Source organism: Lethenteron reissneri, chromosome 15 (genome assembly GCF_015708825.2).
Source record: "Lethenteron reissneri isolate LAM-NWPU_2019-01 chromosome 15, ASM1570882v1, whole genome shotgun sequence".
Classification (NCBI taxonomy): Eukaryota; Metazoa; Chordata; class Hyperoartia; order Petromyzontiformes; family Petromyzontidae; genus Lethenteron; species Lethenteron reissneri.
The window spans coordinates 9,948,442-9,972,404 of NC_083793.1; the positions used below are offsets into that span (position 1 = coordinate 9,948,442).

General features: G+C 53.6%; 1 protein-coding gene across 1 annotated transcript; it reads right to left on the bottom strand.

The window, feature by feature from the left end:
* Window positions 1–796: 796 nt before the first annotated feature.
* On the bottom strand, window positions 797–13,546 carry LOC133342496 (fez family zinc finger protein 2-like). Its single transcript, XM_061551650.1, has 7 exons — window positions 12,845–13,546; window positions 12,111–12,181; window positions 7,918–8,064; window positions 6,074–6,208; window positions 4,698–4,830; window positions 3,149–3,403; window positions 797–861 (listed from the first exon to the last, which is right to left on the bottom strand). Exons 1-7 carry the CDS (start codon window positions 13,386–13,388, stop codon window positions 797–799), a joined length of 1,350 nt encoding a protein of 449 aa, XP_061407634.1. The 5' UTR covers window positions 13,389–13,546.
* Between the last annotated feature and the right edge of the window lie 10,417 nt (window positions 13,547–23,963).

Consider the following 23,963-nt stretch of genomic DNA (forward strand, 5'->3'; position numbering starts at 1 on the left):
TAGGTGACATACACATGTAATTATGGACACCATGGTCAGCCTTGGTCTATCCACTTCTGGATGAATGCCTCCTCCTCATCATGCATCACTGTGAACCGTGGTCTATACACTGCTAGATAACGGCCGCCTCACGCCATCATCCCCTCGTGGTCGTGTACTCCCCATGGTCGCGTGGGGTTTTCTCCGGGTCATCTGGTTTCTTCCCTCCACATGTATTTGGCTGCTGTACATTTCCACACGATGTGCCACTTCGTTGAGCCATAATTTGTGACCAGGTCGATTCTGAAAAAGAGCCGTATAGCTCAGTGGGGCCTTACCTGGTGAGATTAAAAAATATAATAGTTTCGTTTAGTTTCTCACACAGGAATCCAAGCTCCCATTATGCCCATAGAATTCATGGCCGAACATCCCAGTGTAGCGGGACCCTCTTTGTAAATTAGTCGCGAGTCTCAGTGAAGCTATTCTGGGTAAACACAGGGTAGCTTTTTGGTGCAGTAGTCGGGTAATAATTTGTGCTTGCGTTTATAATGATGTCAACTTGTAACGTTTATAATTATGTCAACTTGTAACGCGGCACCACGGTATCCGCTCGCTCTCATAGAGAGAGAACGACTCAGAGCCGCGAGGAGGAACCACAGACGAGCGGTAAAGCAGCAGCAGCCACGCAGTGAGTCGAGTTCCAAATTCCCCTCCCCTAAGTTCTGCGGTCCTCTTTGTATTAAGATGGCATTGGCCAATTAACGAGAGGAAACCGAAAACCCCGGGAGAAAACGCACGCGTGCGAGGGGACAATGCTCTATCCCATGCAGATGGAACAGGCGGAGTCCACGTGTTGGTGGCGAGCCAGGGTGCAGCAGATTCCTGGACGCCCCACGGGGAGGGGAGTTTCACGACACCTGTGGGTGACCCACCAACCCTCGCTGCGGCACTACTCCGCGGTGCGGGATTGCCGAGCGCGTGCAGCGCAGCCACCGCCTCGTCTTACTCGACATCTCCTTCTCGAAGATCGTTGACCGCCCATTAAACATACGCCAGAGTAACATGGAGTTGTCACCAACGGCTCAGCAATGAAAGGGCGTGAACCCCACGTTCCGAACATCCATTGTCGCATCTTATGCGACCGTCATCACGGTATTCTCCTGATTATAAGACGCACTGCCTCCTTGCGTTTTAAAGCAAAAGTTAGAGGTGCGTCTTAGAATCCGGTAGGTGCGCGTGCGACCAGATTTGTATAACAATATTGACACCTGGAACAAGTTTGGGGTGATCTTACTTTACAGAGCATCTTATAATTCGGAGAAATACCGTAAAACGGAGAATACGTAGATAGGCAGGTAGACCTGTAATGATGCTCCACCTCTAGTGATTCAATAGAGTGCCAATAATAGATTTAAAAAAATGTAACATTGCAGAGAACGAATCGACGTCTCTTGTACCATACAACAATGGCCCCGTGGAACAATGGCCCTGTGGAACAATGGCCGGTGGAACAATGGTCCCATGGAACAATGGGCCAATGGAACAATGGCCGGTGGAACAATGGTCCCATGGAACAATGGCCCTGTGGAACAATGGCCGGTGGAACAATGGTCCCATGGAACAATGGCCCTGTGGAACAATGGCCGGTGGAACAATGGTCCCATGGAACAATGGGCCAGTGGAACAATGGCCCAGTGGAACAATGGTCCCGTGGAACAATGGGCCAGTGGAACAATGGCCCAATGGAACAATGGAAAAAGGCGCATACGACGAGGGAAATCATCGACTGTCGTGAAGGCGACACGAATGCGTGCGCGAGTCGTGAGCGCAGAGAGATTCACGATTGGAATTTATATATAGAGAGAGAGACACGAACACACACGAGGAGCAGCGGACACATGAGCAGGCTCATAATGGCACCGTTCACGCTCGCTATGAAACGTGAGTGTGCTGGGGCAGGACACGTCACGGCTTAGAAAGGGCCACGTGGTCACGGACGATAATGGAGTGGGCACAGTCAGGGACTTGAAGGCGTCCACCGAAGGAGATGGAGCGACGAAATCAGCTCGCGTGCAGCTGCTACAGGAGGCGGATTCATAACATCGCGGGATCTTGAGAGGCTGTTGCAGCCTAGGCCTAGGGGAGGCCTGCATCCAGCAGTGGATTGAGCATGGCTGATGATGATAGGGATGTATGCAAATCTTATAATAAAGTTGCTCAAATGAAGATGCAGCAGTTAAATAAAACTGTTGGAATACATATTCTATGGGTCTTTCGGTAAAGCCACGTGGCTTTATTATTATTTTTCTATCTCCGTGGCTTTACCGAAAAACCCAAAGAATATGAATTCCTGCAGTCACAAAGCTTGCAGTCAAGATTTAGTTAAAATACAAACGTGTTCTGGGAGTGGGAGATACGAGACGATAAAGAATCGATCCTTGAATCTAAATAACCGTGGAAATCAATCGTTCGCCGCCGGGGCGTTGAATCGTTCCGACCCGCGTCGTCAGACAAGAGGGCAACGGCGAAACAAGGGCACACGCGGACAGGGATCCATACAGAGTGCGCAGACACGGAACACGTTTACCAGGACACCGGTGAGACTGGAGGAGGCGACACGGGACTTGGTAAACCACCACAGCCATAGCAGCGATAGGTACAGGGGGATGTGGTGTGCCGGGTGCCGGGAATAATTCCCTGGTCACGGGCTGAGAGTAAGCCGTGAGCAGCACATGGCTTCAGTGCACGGTCTTGGATTCAAGACGATAATTGGCCGAAGATGACGGTGCTGCTGATGGTGCTGCTGCTGATGATGATAATGATGAGGATGATCGTAATGAAGTTGGTGATGATGAATCTCGCCACGTGAGCTCACAAACTTCTCGCTCGCTTGTGGCTGTTCTCACCACACCACCATCACGAGCAGCGCCACCACCAGCAGCAGATCTACCAGCAGTACCAGCAGCAACACAACCACCACCATCAGCACCAACACCACCACAAGCAGCAGCGGCACCAGCGGCTGCAACACAACTACCACCGCCACTAGCCGCAACTCTAACAGCAGCAGTGGCACCAGCAACACAACCACCACCAGCATCAGCCGCAGCTCTATCGGCAGCAGTAGCAGCAGCAGCAGCAGCAACACAACCACCAACAGAAACTCTACCAGCAGCAGCAGCCACGGCTCCGTCCGCGCCGCCCGCCGCCGTCGCCGCCGCCTCGTGCAGCTTGCGCACGTGCTTCTTGAGGTCGAAGTTGCGGCAGAAGCCGCGGCCGCACGCCACGCACGTGTACGGCTTGCGCTCCGTGTGCGTGTGCATGTGGAAGGCCAGGTTGTACACCTGGTGGAACGCCTTGCTGCACACGCCGCACTTGTACTGCTTGTCCCCGCTGTGCGTCAGCTTGTGGTTCTTGTAGTTGCCTGCGGGGTGGGCATTTCGTAAAGATGAGGGGGGGGGGGGTGCGACGGTCGAATGCATACACGCGAATGAATAAATGCATCGTTCCGTTCCGTTCCTGCGTACGGAGGGCGATATTGTTCGGGAAGCTGGATGGTTAAGGTTGGGAGGACCGCTCGCCACGACGAGAGGGCTTCAGTGGAGAGTCGAGTGGTGTTGCTGTTCCTTCTCCTCCGTTGAAGAATGCACAGGCTCGTCTGTTATATGGTCCATATTAGACGTACATTGCCCGTAGACTAGCATTACCCAAAACACTGCCCACAGAATAACATTGCATACATGCGAACACTGCCCATTTACCAACATTTCCCATCGTTGCACATTGATCATAGACTAACATTGCCTAAAGATTTGCATTGCCCATAACACTCCCCATAGAATCATATTTCCCATATACTAACACTGCCCATATACTAACATTTCCCATTGTTAAATATTGCTCATAGACTAACATTGCCTAAAGATTTACATTGCCCATAACACTCCCCATAGAATAATATTGCCCATATACTAACACTGCCCATTTACTAACACCATACTTGCACATTGCCCATAGATTAACGGTTACCCTAGACTCGCACTTCCCCATAGACACGTTGGCCATGACAATGTCCATACACTAACATTGCCCAAAGACGAACACTGCCCATATACCAACATTGTCAATAGACATTGCCCATAGACCATTCTATTCTTTACTCTTTGGTTATTTCGGTAAAGTCACGTAGGTATTCTATTCTTGCCATGTGGCAGCATGTTCAGGAGCGAAATGCCAATGTCGAGGTCTGCTGCTGGCTACGACGAGAGGGCATCAGCAGAGCGAGAGAGTTGGTGTCGTTTCGCCGTTCCTCCTCCGTTAAAGGAGTGCAGGCGACGGTGGATTACGATACGGTCTATAGGGGTTTTGGTAGCATGGTCACAATCGCACCCCTGTGGCTCCGTCTTTACTTTTCCATTCATCACAGCGACGTGCACATATCGGCCTGCTGGTGATGCCCTCGTGCGGTTTATAGTCACACCAGAATCTGGCATTGCTGGAGCGCACAAGCGCAGTTCACGAAGGAAAACGTCACACGTTCGTCATTAACACTTTGTGTGGCCTTAAAATGGGCGGTTGTGGGGGGTTGGGGCGGTTGTGGGGGTTGGGGGGTGGGGGGGTTGTGGGGGTGGGGGGGTTGGGGGTGGGTGGGGGTGTTGTGGGGGGGGGTGTAAACGTGGCCGTGTCAAGCGCGTGTCGTCCCCGTCTCGCGAGCTCACCTTTCTGGTGGAACCCCTTGCCACAGAACTCGCACACGAAGGGCTTGAAGCCGGCGTGGATTCGCACGTGGGTGTTGAGCGTGGAGCTGCGGTTAAACGCCTTCCCGCACTGCGAGCATTTGTGGGGTCGCTCCTACGACAAAAAAAAAGACAGATCCCCCGTGTAGCCTTAAACAGACTGTTGGGGCAAGTGCTGTCAGTGAGCATCATGTCGGCACGGCACACAAGGGCATGGGTAGCCAGCACCACGCCCGGCCGCCTTTGTCTCTCCAGTACGTTTACATACTGCACCGGATACTCATTTGAGCCTGAGTCGACCTAGGGGATGCCCAGGACCGCTTCAAATTATCGTCACCGGTTGTTGGCCGTGAGCGGAAATCAAATTCGCAGCGTAGCGCAAACCTGCTACACTACCGCTCCCCGCTACTGCGACACACGCAGAGAGAGGGGGGCACACTGCAATCGCAGTCACTTGCTGCGTCAGTTTGCGCAGTTGTGCCGCACGCCTCTCCGAGGTGCTTTCGGATGTCGCCGCGTGCCGTTCAGAACGATGTCCGACGTTCCGCTCCACGTGCTGGGAATCTCAAAAAAGTCCCCCCCCCTCCCCCAAATCCATGCAGCGAAACGTCGGGCATCGTGTGGAACAATCAGGACAGGTGGCAACCCTTACTCGCAGTGAGTTTTAAATCAGCCTCTTGAACAAGCGTGCACAAAGCACTCGCGCCTATCTGCGCGTTATGCAAAAACCGTCAGCAAGTTCCTGTAGAACTGCACTGTGGACAGCGTCTTGCCTCGGGTCCCCATAAAAATAACATTTTGGCAAATGTGGTGCCGACTGACAGCAGCAGCCGTGGTGCAGTGATGAGCGACGCACGCGGACCGGTTTCCTCCTCACTAGGACTCATCAGCACAGTTCAGCTTGGTGACGTGCGTCTGACTGCAGGAGGTGATGACAACTATATCCGTTCTCCTTTGCGCGAACCCGAGCCCTGACTCTACCCCCATCTCATAGCCAAGTGGGTCCTAACCTTTACTGCAAAGTAGTTGTTTCTTACGTGCCCATTATTATACCATTGTAACCTTATTTGCCAGTAGAAAAATATGATAATTGTTTTTTTACCCTTTTATCTGGCAACAAAAAAGGTGTCAGTTTTGTTGCCAGATAAAAGGGTAAAAAAACAATTATCGTGCTCATTATTATTTCGATTATTTACCGTCGACAAAAATCTGGCCATGTCTCGCACCACCCCCCACTCCCCCTACAAAGGGCATCTTCGCGTGCCCCCCACGTGAAGAAGCACCACCCAGCCAGTCCGACCCCGAATGTTCGCGATGCCACTTCCTGAACACCGAAAGGGGGAACCCCGCTCGCGCACCTGCGTGTGGATGATCTTGTGTCGGCACAGTGTGCTCGCCTGGCGAAACCCCTTCCCGCACACCTTGCACACGAAGGGGCGCGCGCCGGTGTGCACGGGCATGTGTCTCGTCAGGTTGTAGTGTGCGTTGAACACCTGGCCCAGGTGGGGGGGGGGGGGGAGTGGGGGAGGGAGAGAAGGGATATGGAGATGTGAGCCTCCCCGTGTCCCCTGGGCTACAGCTCCACCACACAGCTACACTCAGCCTCCCCGTGTCCCCTCGGCTACAGCCCCTCCACACAGCTACACTCAGCCTCCCCGTGTCCTCTCGACTACAGCTCCTCCACACAGCTACACTCAGCCTCCCCGTGTCCCCTCGGCTACAGCCCCTCCACACAGCTACACTCAGCCTCCCCGTGTCCTCTCGACTACAGCTCCTCCACACAGCTACACTCAGCCTCCCCGTGTCCTCTCAGCTACAGCTCCTCCACACAGCTACACTCAGCCTCCCCGTGCCCCCTCGACTACAGCTCCTCCACACAGCAACACTCAGCCTCCCCGTGTCTTCTCAGCTACAGCTCCTCCACACAGCTGCACTCAGCCTCCCCGTGTCAGCTACAGCTCCTCCACACAGCTACACTCAGCCTCCCCGTGTCCCCTCAGCTACATCTCCTCCACACAGCTACACTCAGCCTCCCCGTGTCCCCTCAGCTACAGCTCCTCCACACAGCTACACTCAGCTTCCCCGTGTCCCCTCAGCTACAGCTCCTCCACACAGCTACACTCAGCCTCTCCGTGTCCCCTCAGCTACAGCTCCTCCACACAGCTACACTCAGCCTCCCCGTGTCCCCTCAGCTACAGCTCCTCCACACAGCTACACTCAGCTTCCCCGTGTCCCCTCAGCTACAGCTCCTCCACACAGCTACACTCAGCCTCTCCGTGTCCCCTCAGCTACAGCTCCTCCACACAGCTACACTCAGCCTCCCCGTGTCCCCTCAGCTACAGCTCCTCCACACAGCTACACTCAGCTTCCCCGTGTCCCCTCAGCTACAGCTCCTCCACACAGCTACACTCAGCCTCCCCGTGTCCCCTCAGCTACAGCTCCTCCACACAGCTACACTCAGCCTCCCCGTGTCCCCTCAGCTACAGCTCCTCCACACAGCTACACTCAGCCTCCCCGTGTCCCCTCGGCTACAGCTCCTCCACACAGCTACACTCAGCCTCCCTGTGTCCTCTCAGCTACAGATCCTCCACACAGCTACACTCAGCCTCCCTGTGTCCCCTTCAGTTACAGCTCCTCCACTCAGCCTCCCCGTGTCCCCTCAGCTACAGCTCCTCCACACAGCTACACTCAGCCTCCTCGTGTCCCCTCGGCTACAGCTCCTCCACACAGCTACACTCAGCCTCCCTGTGTCCTCTCAGCTACAGATCCTCCACACAGCTACACTCAGCCTCCCTGTGTCCCCTTCAGCTACAGCTCCTCCACTCAGCCTCCCCGTGTCCCCTCAGCTACAGCTCCTCCACACAGCTACACTCAGCCTCCTCGTGTCCCCTCGGCTACAGCTCCTCCACACAGCTACACTCAGCCTCCCCGTGTCCCCTCAGCTACAGCTCCTCCACACAGCTACACTCAGCCTCCCCGTGTCCCCTCAGCTACAGCTTCTCCACAAAGCTACACTCAGCCTCCCCGTGTCCCCTGGGCTACAGCTCCTCCACACAGCTACACTCACCCTCCCCGTGTCCCCTCGACTACAGCTCCTCCACACAGCTACACTCAGCCTCCCCGTGTCCCCTGGGCTACAACCCCTCCACGCAGCTGCACTGATAACAAAGTGGAACGATCGCCACTGCCGTGTGCTTCTCACCTTGCCGCACACCTCGCACGTGAAGTGCTTGGGTTTGAGTGCCGCTGCGTGGCCGGCGGTCCTGGAGGCCTGCGACCTCGCCGTGACCCCCGCGTGAACTCCTTGCTCCGATCGACGCTTCTCCGCCGAGCGCTTTGGGCACGAGGGGGGTCACAAGGGGGTGATGGGGGGGTCACGAAGAGGTCACGTGGAATCATCGTGAAGCAACACACGCCATCCCTTTGGTCTCTTACGCGCCGCATCAACATCACCAGCAGAGGCCATGATATATCCACTGCTGGATGAAGGCCTCCCCAAGCCGTTTGCATCTCTCACGGTCACGCTCTGTAGCGATCCATCTATTTTACGGGGAGGCCCTCACCCATCATCAGTGGACTGACAGAAGAGATGCACGTGCACATTAGTGCTGTTGTGTTATTTGCAGCACTTGGGGGTGGGGGGGGGGGGTGGTCCCCGTTTAAACACGGAGGGCAGAAACCTGGACTCAAACCTATGCCGGCTCAGTGCTCCGACACAGCCACGAGAGCTCCTGAGCCACCCAGCCACTTCAACACGCGTCCGTTAAAGACCATAAGCTCAGGCTTAGAGCCTAAACCCTGGGCCCTCTAACCCCTGACCTCCGGGGTCACGCCACAACACCCATCCTCTCACCGCCACATCCATGCCTTCCGCCCCATTTATAGCTCGACCCCCCCCCCTCCCTGCATCGCCCCGCTCACGTCCACGTCTCCCTCGTGTCAGCAACGGGCAATGGCTGAGCGAGCGGGTGTGCAGGCGGTGCGACTGCGCCACCAGAGAATAGAGGGGCGCTTCAAAAAAAAAGTGTGAACACTTCTGAGGATTTGCAACGATACCACGGGAAATTTGCCTCCGTGCTTTGGACACCACCTGGAGAAGATTCCAGGCAGGTGTTGACAACGATGGCGACTTTTTGTAGCTATTAACATTTACATTTGTTGTTTTTTCATTAAAAACGATAGCCCCATATAAGTGTCAAAACAATATTGAAGCACTCTGTATAGACAGAGAGAACCCAGGCACGGGGCTACGAAGCGGTGCGGTGTGGAATGTGGAGGGAGAGGGTGCCCCACACCATCGCTGTGATTCGCCGTCGCCGGCAGTCCCTCGGGGGTTCGAGGATGACGTCCATCAGGTTTGGTGGTGGCTCTCGAAGTGGCTGAGAAGTCCAAACTCTGGATCCGCACACATTTGGGCCCTGCACCAGGGGGGCCCCGGGCTCACCTTCGCTACGCCGAACCGGTGATGGGCGTTTGCCCACTTTCCGCCGGCCTCAGCGTCACATTCCGCAGGAGGCAAATGACTCGGTCCGCTGACGGTGGCGACCATCTACTGTCTATGTGCAGGTGTTAAGCACGAGACTAAAACAACGTTGAACTGTCGGCTGGGTCCGCCCTATGCGTGGAATCTATCAATACCAGGGCTGTATTGTATACGAATTTGGATGTTGCTCGTTATACGCAGATTTGTGCGAATTTTGAGTAATTCTAGTCCTTTTGGAACTTCATTAGAATGTACATCAATCAGTCAATATCTCGCTCAGTAATGGTCACCTACAGCGACGTAGGGCAGCCCTCCGTCAATCAGCGGTTTGATGAAGACCTCCCCATGCAGGGTTTGTCATAAGGACGCCACGGTGGCGAGATGTTAACGACCTCGCCTGGTATACAGGCGGTCGTGGGTTCGATCCCGACCCTGACACCTGTATGTTTGGAGTTTGCGTTTTCTCCTCGTGGTCGCGTGGATTTTTCTCCAGGCCCGCCGGGTTGATTCCCCCCAAAAAGTGGTTCTCATTTTATCTTAATTAGAATAAAAGAATAAATAATTAAATTGCCTGTTTCAATTCATGACGATAAATGAAGTCAGTTTTATTATTGCAATTATCTGTGCCTGTTTTGGACAATGGGGGAACAAATGATCGTTACTGCGGGAACGAGCGTTTGAGGATCTACATATCCCCTCCGACTCGTTTCACCACGAACCCCTCTTACACTCTTCCGTTCGCTTCGCCGCGTTGATGTTCAGTGTTGACACGCGTGTTGTCGCATACGGCACTTAATGGCGCACTCATCGCCACCGCCAGCCTAATGAGCCCCACGCCTGCCCCGTGATGATAAGGGCGCTACATCGTCCAGAGAATTCACAGCTTCCTGCTGCTGCTGCCCGTCTTAAGTCTGGGAGAATTCACAGCTTCCTGTTGCCATGCAGTGTAAATCTGGGAGCATTCACACCCTCCTCCTGCTGCTGCTGCTGCCAGTGTAAGTCTGGCAGAATTCACATCCTCTCCTCCTTCGTGAACCCGTTACTGAACCAGCGTGGTGAAGTATGATCAAGTAGCACCGGGGCAGTACGTGTAAGACGCGTGGCTATTCCAGCCGAGTATTTTCTCATTATAATTTAGGCAACAAGGCTATGCCACTACATTTGAAAGGCTTGTAATGCAGTAGCTCCCCCCGTCTGTCGGGGGGGGGGGGGTCTAATACTCCCGTCAGGATGGTCCGATACGAACCAAACTTCAGTGTAGAGTTGCCTTTCAATTAGGGGCTTGCCCCACCGGCAACCGGCCACATCGATGAAAGGCGCTGCCTAAAACTCAGAGGCGCAACCCTGAGCAAAACAAATAAAACCGACCACTTGCCAATTCGCAAACGTATTTTTCCCTGACAGCTACCCCCATGACTTCCGTACTGCTGGTGACTCTGCTTATGAAGGCGTTCTGCATTGCCGATTGGATTCGCATGTTGTGAACGCGTTCCGGAATCCACGCCGCATCCCACGGTTGTTTTGTCTTCTCGTTTTGTTGCTGCTGTTGTTGTTGTTATTACTTTCCGCCTCTTGTAACACTTTTTGGTGTGAGCGTGAGCGGCGGAGTTGTAGAGGGAGGGAGACGAGGGAGTGGCCATAAGAGGGGGAGGCGACACCCACGGGGGGCAAGGGGGGGGTGTCGTGGTGGTGTGGGAGGAGGTGGGGGGGGAGGTGGTGGAGGGGGGGTCGTGGTGGGGGGGGGGTCGTGGTGGTGTGGGGGCAAGAGGTGGGGGAGAGGAGGGGGAGGGGGAGGGAGGTGGTGGGGGGGGGGGTCGTGGTGGTGTGGGGGGAGGAGGTGGGGGGGGTTGTGGTGGTGTGGGGGGAGGTGGGGGGGTAGTGGTGGGGGGGGGGTCGTGGTGGTGTGGGGGCAAGAGGTGGGGGGGGGGGGAGGAGGGGGAGGGGGGGAGGTGGTGGGTCGTGGTGGTGTGGGGGGTCGTGGTGGTGTGGGGGGAGGAGGTGGGGGGGATGTCGTGGTGGTGTGGGGGGGAGGAGGTGGGGGGGGGGTCGTGGTGGTGTGGGGGGAGGAGGTGGGGGGGGGGTCGTGGTGGTGTGGGGGGAGGAGGTGGGGGGGGTGTCGTGGTGGTGTGGGGGGAGGAGGTGGGGGGGGGGGTCGTGGTGGTGTGGGGGGAGGAGGTGGGGGGGGGTTGTGGTGTTGGAGGAGGTGGGGGGGGTCGTGGTGGTGTGGGGGGAGGAGGTGGGGGGGGGTCGTGGTGGTGTGGGGGGAGGAGGTGGAGGGGGGATCGTGGTGGTGTGGGGGGAGGAGGTGGGGGGGGGGGGGTCGTGGTGGTGTGGGGGGAGGAGGTGGGGGGGGGGTCGTGGTGGTGTGGGGGGAGGTGGTGGGGGAGGTGTCGTGGTGGTGTGGGGGGAGGTGATGGGGGGGGGGTGTCGTGGTGGTGTGGGGGGAGGTGGTGGGGGGGGTCGTGGTGGTGTGGGGGGAGGAGGTGGGGGGGGGTCGTGGTGGTGTGGGGGGAGGAGGTGGGGGGGGGGTCGTGGTGGTGTGGGGGGAGGAGGTGGGGGGGGTCGTGGTGGTGTGGGGGGAGGAGGTGGGGGGGGGGTCGTGGTGGTGTGGGGGGAGGAGGTGGGGGGGGGGTCGTGGTGGTGTGGGGGGAGGAGGTGGGGGGGGGTCGTGGTGGTGTGGGGGGAGGAGGTGGGGGGGTGTCGTGGTGGTGTGGGGGGAGGAGGTGGGGGGGGGGGTCGTGGTGGTGTGGGGGGAGGTGGTGGGGGAGGTGTCGTGGTGGTGTGGGGGGAGGTGATGGGGAGGGGGTGTCGTGGTGGTGTGGGGGGAGGTGGTGGGGGGGGGGTGTCGTGGTGGTGTGGGGGGAGGACGTGAGGGGGGGGGGGATGTGGTGGTGTGGGGGGGGGGGCAGCACCTGTGCGTACGAGGGGGCAGGGCTCCTTTGGGAAGGGGCCGTAGCTTCCCCTGACGCTCCACCCACCAGCGCTGCAACGAGAGACAGGGGCGGCCCAAGCCGCGTGAGTTCGGATGCACTGAAGGTCGTGACGGGACGTTCCTGTTGATGGTGATGATGTTGCTGGCTGCTCCTGCTGCTGCTGATGGTGGTGGTGGTGATGTTGCTGATTGTGACGATGCTGCTGCTACTGCATTAGGTGCGTTAGAATGATGATGATGATGAAGACGACGACGACGATGAAGACGATGATGATGAAGACGACGATGGTGATGAAGACGATGATGATGAAGACGATGATGGTAATGGTTTGTAATGTCGTCATCACCAACAGCGCCACCACTAACAGCAGCAAAAGTATAATCGTCACAATCACTGCGGCTCTCCACCACCGCCATCATCACCAACACAACCACCATCACCTATATCGTCATCACTGACATCAGTGGTGGCATTACCACCACCACCACCAACATCATCAACATTGACACGTCATCACCATCAATCAACATCGCCATCAACACCACCACCATCGACTTACCATCACCACCACGAACATCACCACCCTCCAAAGACAAATATCCCCCCAGTATAGCCTTTACAGACTGTAGGGGCAAGTTCTGTTAGCGGGCAACCTCTCTCCACGACACCCAGCACCCCCACTCCTCCTCCTCCTGCCCCCCCCCCTCCCTCACCTTTGTTCGGTGCCACCCCGCCGCTGAGCGCCCCCCCTCCCAGCAGGCACCAGCTGATGGGGGGCGCGGGGGCCCTGGTGAGTGGCTGCGCGCTCAGTGCGCGCGGCCTCACCACCCTGAGCGCCTGGGGTCCTGCCTGCACCCCCACTTGGGGAAAACCGCGACCGGCTCCGGCTGCAGACCCGGTCCAGCCGAGAGCGGCCTTGGACTCGCAGAGACTCGCAGGTGGCTCCGGTCCATCCACACCCTCTTGCTGGTTCTGCTGCTGCTGATGTTGTTGTTGTTGCTGGAACACGATGGCGTGGCCGGAGTTCTTGAAGGGCAGCCACCCGCAGCGCGCATGCTGCTGCTGTTGCTGCCCATCGCCTCCACTCGCCGTGGCGCACGGCAGCAGTGGAATGGCGTAGGCGGGAGAGCGCTCCGCGAAGCTCGCGGTGGCGAGGCCGCCGACGCCGCGAGTTCTGGCCAGAATGTCCGATCTCCTGGGAGCCTCGGCCATGATGCGTTCAATGGAGAAGGTCAGGGCCTTCGAGTGGCTGGCCATTGTGAACCCAACTCGCTCTCTCGCGCTGTGTTTTGCTTAACTAGATAGCTTCACACGTAAACAAAATAGTTGTCAATAATAATTATGATTAGTCTAATGATGGCAATTAGTCAGGGGTTAGTTAGTTAGTTAGTTTTTCCCCCCCACTCGATATTTTGCGGAACGCTGGCTGCGAGGCTTGGTATGGAGTCGTCGAGATTATCTGCGTAAGGCACTAACACAATCTACGCCTATCCACAATAATCCTAAATAATTCTACCCTATTATTCCGATAATCCTACGATGACGATAATGTATCATGAGGACAAGATAAAGCGTGACAGTGTTCCGGACTGTTCCCGTTATAGTTAAGCACCGTAAATAGTAAATAAATAACCTAATGGATAAATAACCGTATCAATAAATAATTACGTTAAATAAATAGGCGCGCGCGCGCTAATTAAGTGAGAGCAATTTGTAATTAATTGGCCGGCTCTGGAGGAGGGGCGCTGTGATTATTTTGAGTCCGCAGGCAATGGAGCGAATTTCTCCATCACAGAGCTTGGAACCTGCAAGAAGACACAAAGAGTGGTCAGAACCTTCAGCAGAGGGGCGCCACGGTGGCGAGATGTTAACTCCCTCGCCTGGTATGCAGGAGGTCGTGGGTTCGATCTCGACCCTGACGCCTCCTGTATATTTGGAGTTTGCGTGTTCTCCCCGTGGTCACGTGGATTGTCATCCGGGTCGTCCGGTTGTAGAAACACGAGTTTAGATGACCTGGTTTCTGTACATTTCCGCATGATAAGCCACTTTGTTGAGCTTCCACTTGTGCCATGGTCGCTTTTAAATATATATATATAGCTCAGTGGGCCTTACCTGGTACAAAACATTTCTCTCATCTTAGTATCAATCCCAGAGTCCAGTCAAGTCACCTATATCTATCACCAGACGGGGAGCCACCGAGACAGCTTCTATTTTGCGAGGGAGACCTGGGGGGGGGGGGTCAGTTAATTATCCAGATTTCCACACGGTCTGCTGTGGGCTTAGTTCAGAGCGGTCTACCGGCACCTAGTCTCGCCGGGTGGCAGTGGTGGTGGCTACGCACGTGGCCTGTAACCCAGCACTGTGGAGCCAGCGAGGGTTGGTGGATTGTTCACAAGTTGTGAAACTCCATTCCCGTGGACGTCGAGGAGGAGCTTTATAACACCCTGGCTCGCCAGGAGAAGGCGGCACAGCAAATGTGGACTCCATCTGTTCTACTACCTGTATAGGATAGAGAGTTGCCAATCTCTTCCACGTGTATGGGATAGAGTGTTGGCCACTAGCACGCGTGGGGTGTTCTCCATGATGTGTTTATACTCCCACGTGTATAAACACGCATTGATTGAATAAAAAAACATCCTAGTAATATGTAGAGGACCGCAGAGCTTTGGTAATTGTTGGCAGCGGCTCACCGCGTGGCTGCTGCTGCCTTCCCGATTGGCCGTGGTTCCTCCTTGCGTCTCTGAGTCGTTCTCTGTCTACGCGCGGCGCCGCGTTATGAGTTGACACCGTTACTGTTACCATTATAATTATTATCATTGAGAGATTAAGAATCCATTCGGAAATCTCGCTGAGAAATACGGCCCCGTGTGTCACGTGACGTATCTCGAAGTGATCTCTGTCATCTCCAAACTAAGAGGCGCATTTCCCCCACACACGCCGAGACACCTGGTAATTGTCAGATCACAGGACACCGACCATTGGCAAATTAAACAAAATACTCATCGTAATCTTACGACAGTATTCGTGAAATCGCAGGTGACCGGGCTTGAGGCCACTGAGTGGCTCCACTTGAGAGCCCGACTTGTGTCAGGGCTGAGTGGCTGACACGCGGAGTCGAACTGTGGTTCTCCAGCGGGGCCCGGCTGAGAAGCGCTCGGAGCTGCTCAATCACTGCGCTCGCAAGACGCGGAGCCGAGCGACGGCGCGGAGGCAGTAGACGAGTGACGCGCTTTGATGTCGGAGGCGAAGTGTCGCTCACCCGAGTTGCTGTGAAAGTTGCTTGAAATTCTCAACTCTTAACCATCGTCATCATCATCGTCGTCGTCGTCATAATCATCATGGACTAAACGCCACGACGGAAACGTTTCACGGTGACGAGTTTAGGATGCTAATCGGAAAGCGATTACAGCCTAGAATTGACGTGAGGAATATTCATCATCGTCATCGCCATCTTCACCGACGATGATCATGATGACGTGGAGATTTTAAATAAAAACTATCGGGACCGGGATAACAACGCGTTTACGACAAAGAATCGACATTGAATAATCATCATCAGAATCACCGCCATCATCATCGTCACCAACACCACAAACATCAACTCCGAGACTCATCATGACGATGGTTTTACGGTAAAGTGTTCAGCACGAGCATGATGGCATTCAATCTTACGACCAACAAACTCTTAAGGCGTAAAAATAATAATTTATCATCGTCATCACTATCAACCTAAAGAGAGTAGGTGGCTTTCGGTAAAGTTCTCAGAGTGGATATAGAACGCGCATGCCACGACGGAGATAATTTGTAAAATCATTATCATCAATATCATCATCATCATCATTATATAGAGCGTAAGAAACACTCATGCACCCACAAACGGGAATGTATCAGCATCATCACCACCATCGTAGTCATCGTCCGCACCTCCAATTGGCACGGTTGTCTACGTATGGTGCGAAAGAAGTTTAACATACATAGTTACATACTCATCATCGCTATCATCATTTAAAATGACCGCTCGTACATATCTTGATGGTGTGATCGCGGGTACAATAAAAAGGCACTTACGACAAAGAGCTGGAATTCGATGATGACGTTGACCATGATTTCGTTAACATTGTGACTCATTACCATCATTCCAATCCCTGTTGATGAGCTCTGATTAACCACGCGTAGCGTCACCCCGCGCTGTAACATGACTCTCTTCTCTGTGTGTTGCTTGTACGCGCGAACACGCGATCACGCCGCTCGTCGATTATATTTTGCTGCCTAATTACGAAAAATTGTTCAAGTTGAAATGACTCATTAAGGCAGCTGCGTCAGCTTGCGTGTGCACCTGGGGGGGGGGGGGGGCATGGTCGAGCGAGTCACGGAGGATTCTGCTGCACGAACAACGACGCGACGAGAATCCCCTTCGGCTATCGCGAAAGCGGCGCGATAGAGACGCGCAGTCTGCGGTCGCGACGCGGACAACGACGATGGTGATGATTGATGGTGATAGAACGAGTGAATATTTATGCGTAAAAGTGCGCGTCGCGATCGCTCGCGATGTGAAGGACGGTGCAGAGTTGATCATCTGGACCGTCTCGCGCGTAGATGCACAAGCAAACGTGCGCGTCAAGACCTCGGACGGCCAAGCGCCTCTCGTGTTAATCCACTGCTGGATGGATACGAGGCCCTTTCTCCCCACGTCCGTACGAGTCGTGGGGGTGGGGGGGGGGCGGGGGGGTGGTGTTTGACCATACGTCGCCACGCTGGTGAGTGTGGGTTTTCGGTGAGGATTGTATTTTAAGTGGTACGTCTGTCGGACGCAGGTTTATAGATCGGCGCCACCCAAGCTAGCAGGAGCAATAGCAGCCTTCAACCCGCTTTCCATAGGCTTTAGCGTCACAGTCGTTCGGAAATGAAAGTATCGGGAAATGTGATTTTAAATAAAATAAGAAATACTGTGTTTTTTTATTCAATACAGTTTGAAATGTCCAAATACAAACTATCGTTAGCCTAGTTTCCAAAACAACTAAAGTCGAAACCCTTATCCCAATATTTACGAGAGGCCTCCAATAGTTTTGCGGTGTTTTCGAGTAGTAAATGAACAAAAACATGCTTTTAAAATTTTTGTTCAGAATCGTTCACGAGGTCCATACGAGGAATATTTGTTGGTATATGTAAAAAAAAAAGTCCAAAACATTTGACCCAATTGATGAGAGCCCTCATTCAGAAACCCACTTTTAATAATAATAATCCCTTTTCAGATTACCCCGTCCCTCCTAGTTGTTATATGTGTATGACTGATTATATTTGTGCCAATTTTCAGCCATCTATCCGCTTTCTAGAAAATAAGGATATCAAATGCATCAACCACCGTCCACGTGTATTGGATACAGCTCCCAGCGTGGATACTATTCTACACATGGACAGCTCTTGTGTCGATCCACTGCTGGATTAGGACCTGCATATGCCGCGCGTGATGGTGAGTGGGCGGGGGGGATATGACCATACTTCACCACGCCGGTCAGGTCGAGTCGGAGGGAGGGGGCACCCAGGCATTACCGGGTTCGACTCGCGTTGCGCGCAGATCTGTAAACCACGGCGCCACCAGAATTAATTACGGGTGGTCTAAATACCCTAGTTAGAAAATGTATATACTGTAATTACGTAACATTACAGCGTGTTCAATCAGTAATATGACAACCAGAGGAAGTGTGAACGTTGCTGAAAATACTCAATAAATAAAGACTATCAGAAAATGTATAAAATCTGTAAATGACGATTAAAAGGTATCACAGGAGGGAAACCTCGGTTCGAATCCGGGGTTCACCCGTGGCCACCTGTGGTGAACCCGGGGTTTCATGGGTACAGCGATGATGGTCTCCGCCCAGGCTCGTATAAGACTCGCACAGTGGAGAGCCGTGACTTGTGCAACGTGGGCCGAGTGTTGATTAAACGTGGAGGTGTGTGTGCGGGTTGATGATCTCAGCCTGGTCTCCCAATGACCGCACCAACAATGCATCTTTCCCCCGCTCCCCACGCCGCCGCCACCCCATTAAACTGCCTGTTGAGCGAAACCAACATTCCCGAAACGTACCAAGACAAATCGGGCATATTAACATTCAAGGCATGTCAACGTTATACCCCTAAGTGAAGTAGTTCCAAAAGGTCTATTGAAGCGACTCCAGGATAGGAGTTCTTCTGTTGGGTCACCAGCCAGCACCACGCGGTAAACCTTTGGACCAACGTTCGTCCAACGTTCCGTGCTTGCTGGATATCAGTAGTGGAATGTGAGCTCGCTACTCGGCGACCCGGTAAACCGTTGACTCAACGTTCGCTCAACGTTCATTGCTGACTGGATAGCAGAGTGGTGGACTGTGGGCTAGCGAGCTAAGCCAGCCAGCGACCCGGTAAACATTTGGACCAACGTTCGTCCAACGTTGCGTGCAAGAGTTCGGAATTGAAGTATCTTTAATGAAGGGACGTGAGAACAAGCAGCAAGTGGCGTGGAGTATTCGTAGCGGCAGAACTCTGGAAGAGACCACTCGGTCCACACATCCACTCGAATGTACCATGATTGGTGACCCCCTAGACAATAGGATCACAATCGTGAAAAAGGATATAGGCTTGTCCCTTTCCAGCCAATTCATTCTTTTCATCTGCTTGCTACTGGCAAAGGGGTTCCACAGCTAGAACTGCTCGACCCGAGCTATTAATATTTGCTTTGTCTTCGTCCTGTGCGCCTTTCGGCGTTCGTTGGTCTAACGCTGTTGAGAAAAGGAGCAAAAAAAGGAGGCCGTCTCTGGTGTAGGCCAATCAGTTTCAAGGACAATGCATACATTATAATCAAAGCACCTTTGTTTGCATGTTTTACCACACGCGCGCGTGTGGTTAATGCAGACGTTATGCCTTGTGTCTATTTGGTGTTTCAACATCCAAACGCCTACACCATACTTCCCGGAAAGGGGTGAAGCCGACTCTTTTATTTCACCAACACCTTGATACTGGCTAAAAAAAGTTCCAACGGAACTACAATGCGCTTGTCATTGAGGAACCGCTGATTTGGGGTTCTTATGCACAGTTCCCAAAACGTCTGTGCGCCGCGCGCGCATTATCAGCTGCGTAGCGCGATGTGAAATCTGTAAAAGAGCAGCATCACGAACGTTGTGAATCACTCAACTCACACGCGTAATGTCAGGCGACGTGTGCACGTTGGGAACACGCACACGTGTGTGTTTGTGCGTCGGTATTTCGGTCTGTCTGTGTGTGCCTATTCAGCTTTGTTAATTTAGGTTTGTGTGCCTGGTGTATGTTGGTGGTTGTGGAGTCGGGGGCGATCGGTTAGTGCAAGCTACGGAGCCGGCGACCCGGGTTAGATTCGCTCTCGCCGCCAATAGCAGTGGCAATTATCTGAGCCGGTGCTGGGCCCTCCCCGAGGTCGACTTGAGCCTTCAAATAAAGCATCTGGTGCTGTATGCAAGCATAAGAATTGGAGAGACAAAGACGGCCGGGCGTGGGGGGTTGCCACCGACCCTCCACGTGTGCCGTTCCGGCCTTCGCTCGCAGGACCCCCCCCCCCCCCCGCCACAGGCTGCTAAAGGCTATAGGAGGAACCTGTTTCGTTTGGTACACATGTCTATTTATGTACGTGTGTGTATCCACTTTGTGTACTTGTCTTTGTGTTGGGTAGGTGGGGTAGGGAGCTGTAGGTGTCCTGGTTATCGCCGAGTTCGAATCTCGCTCACGTCCAACATCGGTGACGATTATCCGAACTTAAACGGCACTTTGCCCAACAGTTTTGTGACGGGGACCTCTCTATCTGCTTGTGTGTGTGTGTATGTGCGCGCGTGTGTGTGTGTGTGTGTGTCCGTACGTACGTGTGTGTCGGTTTACGAATGCACAAATACATACAGGGTGTATGTGTATGTATTTGTGCATTTCGGTGTGCGTCTATAATTTGTGTGTTTCCATGTGTGCGGGTTTTTTTATGGGGAGCGGCAGTGTAGCGATGAGCGTGTCGCACTTCGAACTCGGCGACCCGAGTTCGATTCCCGCTCACGGTCAACATCAGTGACGATCGTCTGAACCCGTTCCTAGGCATCCCCTAGGGCGACTCAGCATCCAATGAGCACCCGGTGTCTAAACATTGTCACTAAAGGAGGGAGACAAAGGCGGTCGGGCGTGGTGCTGGCCACCCACCCCCTCGTGTGCGGTGCCGGCCTTCCCAGGTGCTCGCTAACAGCACTTGCCCCAACAGCCTATATGTCTACATTTGGGTCCTTTGGAATTGTCTTTTATTGTATATATATATGTTTGTGTTGACGGAGTTGTTTATGTGAACGCACCTCCGGTTATCACGGTTGGCTACGTACGGTGCGAAAGAAGTTCAGCACACATACGTTTGCGTGTAAACGCTTGTACATACTGCATGTGTGTTGTTTATGTGTGATGTGTGTGAGTGTACGTACCTGTATTTTGTATAGAGAGTCTGCGTGTGCATGTATGTTTGTACGCTGGACCGTGTAAGCGCGTGTGTATGTTTTTGTATTTTTGCGTGTCTATTTTACTTACTGTATCTGTGTCTAGTTACGTGTACGTCGGTCTGTGTTTCGTGCCTGTGTGATATTTGTGTAATTATATTCAGATGTACTATTTGCGCTTTGTGCATACGTGTGTAAACCTGTCTCTGTGTGTGTTTGTCTTGTGTAGGCATTCGGAATTGCGCTATGAAGCCGGCGACCCGAGTTCGATTCCCGCTCACGGCCAACACCAGTGACGATTATCTGAATCGGTCCGGGGCCTCCCCTAGATCAACTCGGGCTTAAATAAGTATCTGGCGCTGGCTACCCACCCCCTGGCATGTCGTTCCGGCCTTCATAGGTACTCGCGAACATCACTTCCCCAACAGTCTTTTGAGGCTAAACGGGGGATCTTTGTTTTGTGTGCGTGCCTTGTGGGGAGCGGTGGCGCAGTGGTTAGCGACGATTCGAGTTCAATTCCCGTTCACAATTAATACCAGGGGAGAATATTTGAATCGGTTTCTGGGCTTCTCCTAGGTCGACTCGGCCTCAAATTATTACCTGGTGCGATGCGTAAACATCAGAACTGGGGAGACAAATGCGGTGGTGCGTGGTGTAGATGACCCATCGTGTGCCGTGCCGGCCTTTTTAGTTGCTCGCGAACAGCACTTGCCCCAACAGTCTGTGCATGCTATGTGGGGGATCTTTGTCTTTGCATGTGTATTTGCTCGAATTGACGTTGCCTGTTTACGATGACGGTGAGAGATGGTGACGACTTTGGGAGGCACTCACGCAGAAGTAGATAGAACATGGCTGATGAAGATGATCATTCCGATCATGATTAAACTACCGCTGTTAAAAATCCAACTGAATCAACGTTAAAACTACACCCTACTACCTACGTAGTTATGTACCGGTAAAGGCGAGCCCCCCCCCCTTCACAGCCAACATCATTAGCCGTGATCTATCCACTGCTGGATGAAGGCCTTCCTTAATAAGCCGGTTCTGCGACGCAATCATGAATCTCTCTCCTCCACGCGAGCCGGTTTCACGAACTCACATCCGCCTCGGACCCCGCTCTCGGGCTGTGCCTTCCCAGCCTTTGGCTGCCACTCCGCCGTTGGTCTCCACCGAGCAGCGACGCGTTCCCTCCCCCCCCACGCGCACTTTACCTTACCTAACAGTCCCTATGCGATGTCTTTAACTCGCCCGTGCTCTCGAATCCACGTGTTCCTCCTGCTGTCTCTCGGTGGACATTGTCGGCGTGCAATCTCTCTCTCCCTTTCACCGGCCCCAGTCGAGTTACAGAGGAAGCGAGGGTGGTTACCCATCAATTTTTCAACTTACCCGTACTTTTTATTTATTCTACATTGGTAAGGCCACCCCCCCCCTCCCCAATGAGCTATGTAGCTTTTTTTCAGAGGCCACATGGTCACAAGTGATGGCTCGACGAAGTGGCTAATCATCGCGTGGAAATATGTAAGCAGACGAATACTCTGAAACGCGCGCTTCTAAACGTTTCTAAATCTCAGACGAGCCCAGAGAAAGTCGACTCCGGCGTGGTAAGGCGCAAATGTTGAAAAGCACATCGGCTCCATGCAACCCTCATTCGTTTGGCTCTTTCCTCCTTTTTAATAGCGTAGTGGTGAGTAATTACGGTAATTACACCAATTATTTACCCCCCTCCGCACCCCCCCCCCCCAAAGCCTCGCCGCGTCTCAACTCTCAGGGCTCTGCTTCAGGACGGTCCATCCAATATGAGACAATGTTTTGTTCAATGCCATTTCACGGGGAATGTGGCTGCGCGTGTGGGAAGGCAAACACCCCCCGCCCCCCCCCCCCCAAAAAAAAAAACCTCGGAGAAAACCCACCGCGCACACGAGGGGGTTGACACTCAGCGCTGCAAATCTCTTAACCACCTCGCAGCCGCACGCCGACAATGCCTGGCAAGCCCCGATGGTGGTCACCCATCCAAGTACTAAAACCAGGCTCCAGCCCGCTTGTATAATCTGAACTCAAATGCACCTGAACTCAGATGCGTGCCACGGGTATTCAAATATAAGTGGCATTATAAGAGTATTTTGGGGGGGGGGGGGTGGGGAGGGGGGTTAGATCGCGTAAATATAAATGTGTCGTTAAACCCGCCACCACCCGACGCGTAAAATAAAGCCTACGTGCTAAAATGAGTAAAATCACCACCGCCGCCGCCATCACCACCATCGCCGCCACCACACAGTAACCTCGTTTCGCGCACCATAAAGTCTGACCGCGGAGCTGAAGCGCCTGTTCGCAATGCGGTAGCTCACTCCACGTTCGTATGCCGGGTTCCCACACCCGCTCTCCCGACAAACACGCGTGCGCGCGAGCGGCGAGCGGCGCGCTCACGATTGTCCGCTAGTCGGACGAGCCCGCCTCGAGGCTCACTCTGCAACTCGTTATTGTTCGTGTGATATGCATTGTGAAATTGGCTGCTGATGAGACCCAGAAAGGTCGAAAGTGCTCCACAGTTGAGTTCAATCGATACCGCTGGCTCCGGAAAACAAATCGACTGATGGACCTATTTATTTTATTCTATTATATATATTATAATTAATACACGCGGAGTGACACGCCTGATCAAGTAATCAGTGTCGTGTTCGTGCAGCAATCATTATTTGTTTTTTGACAATTAATCGCGGTGTCGCCAAATCAACCACTGCAGCACGCCGAGAGCTTTTTTTGTTTAGCAAAGGATTCTCGATCATCCATTCATCATCATCATCACCACCATCACACACACGAGCGAGCGCGCGCTATTATTGAATCAGATTTCTGGAAGAGGCGAACGGATGTCGAATGCCTTTGTTGCCCACCTGCCTGCATCGGGTATCTTCGCCTAGCAGTGGGCATCTGCGCCGACCCGCACTCACCAGCGTGGTGAAGTATGGTCTCACGGTCAACTGCGAGAGGTGCTTTTCGCCGATGTGTTGCTGATGTTCGCCTCCTCCAAATGTGCTCTCTGGTTGTACCGCGTGTTGTTTGGCATGGTGTCCGATGTTTCGCTCCACGTGGTTAGGGCCTTTGATAATAATACTTAAACTACACCCTTCTACTTTCGTAAAAATAAATAACAAGTATTTACCGGTAAAGACGAGTCCCACTTAACAGCCAACATTATTAGCCGCGATATATCCACTGTTGAATATTTGAACCGGTTCTGGGTATCCCTTACGGCCCTGCGACGCAATAATGATTTTCTCTACTGGTTACACCACATGTTGTTTGGTACGATGTCCACCGTTTCGCTCCAAGTGCTCGAAACCTTTAGCTCCCATACCCCACCCCC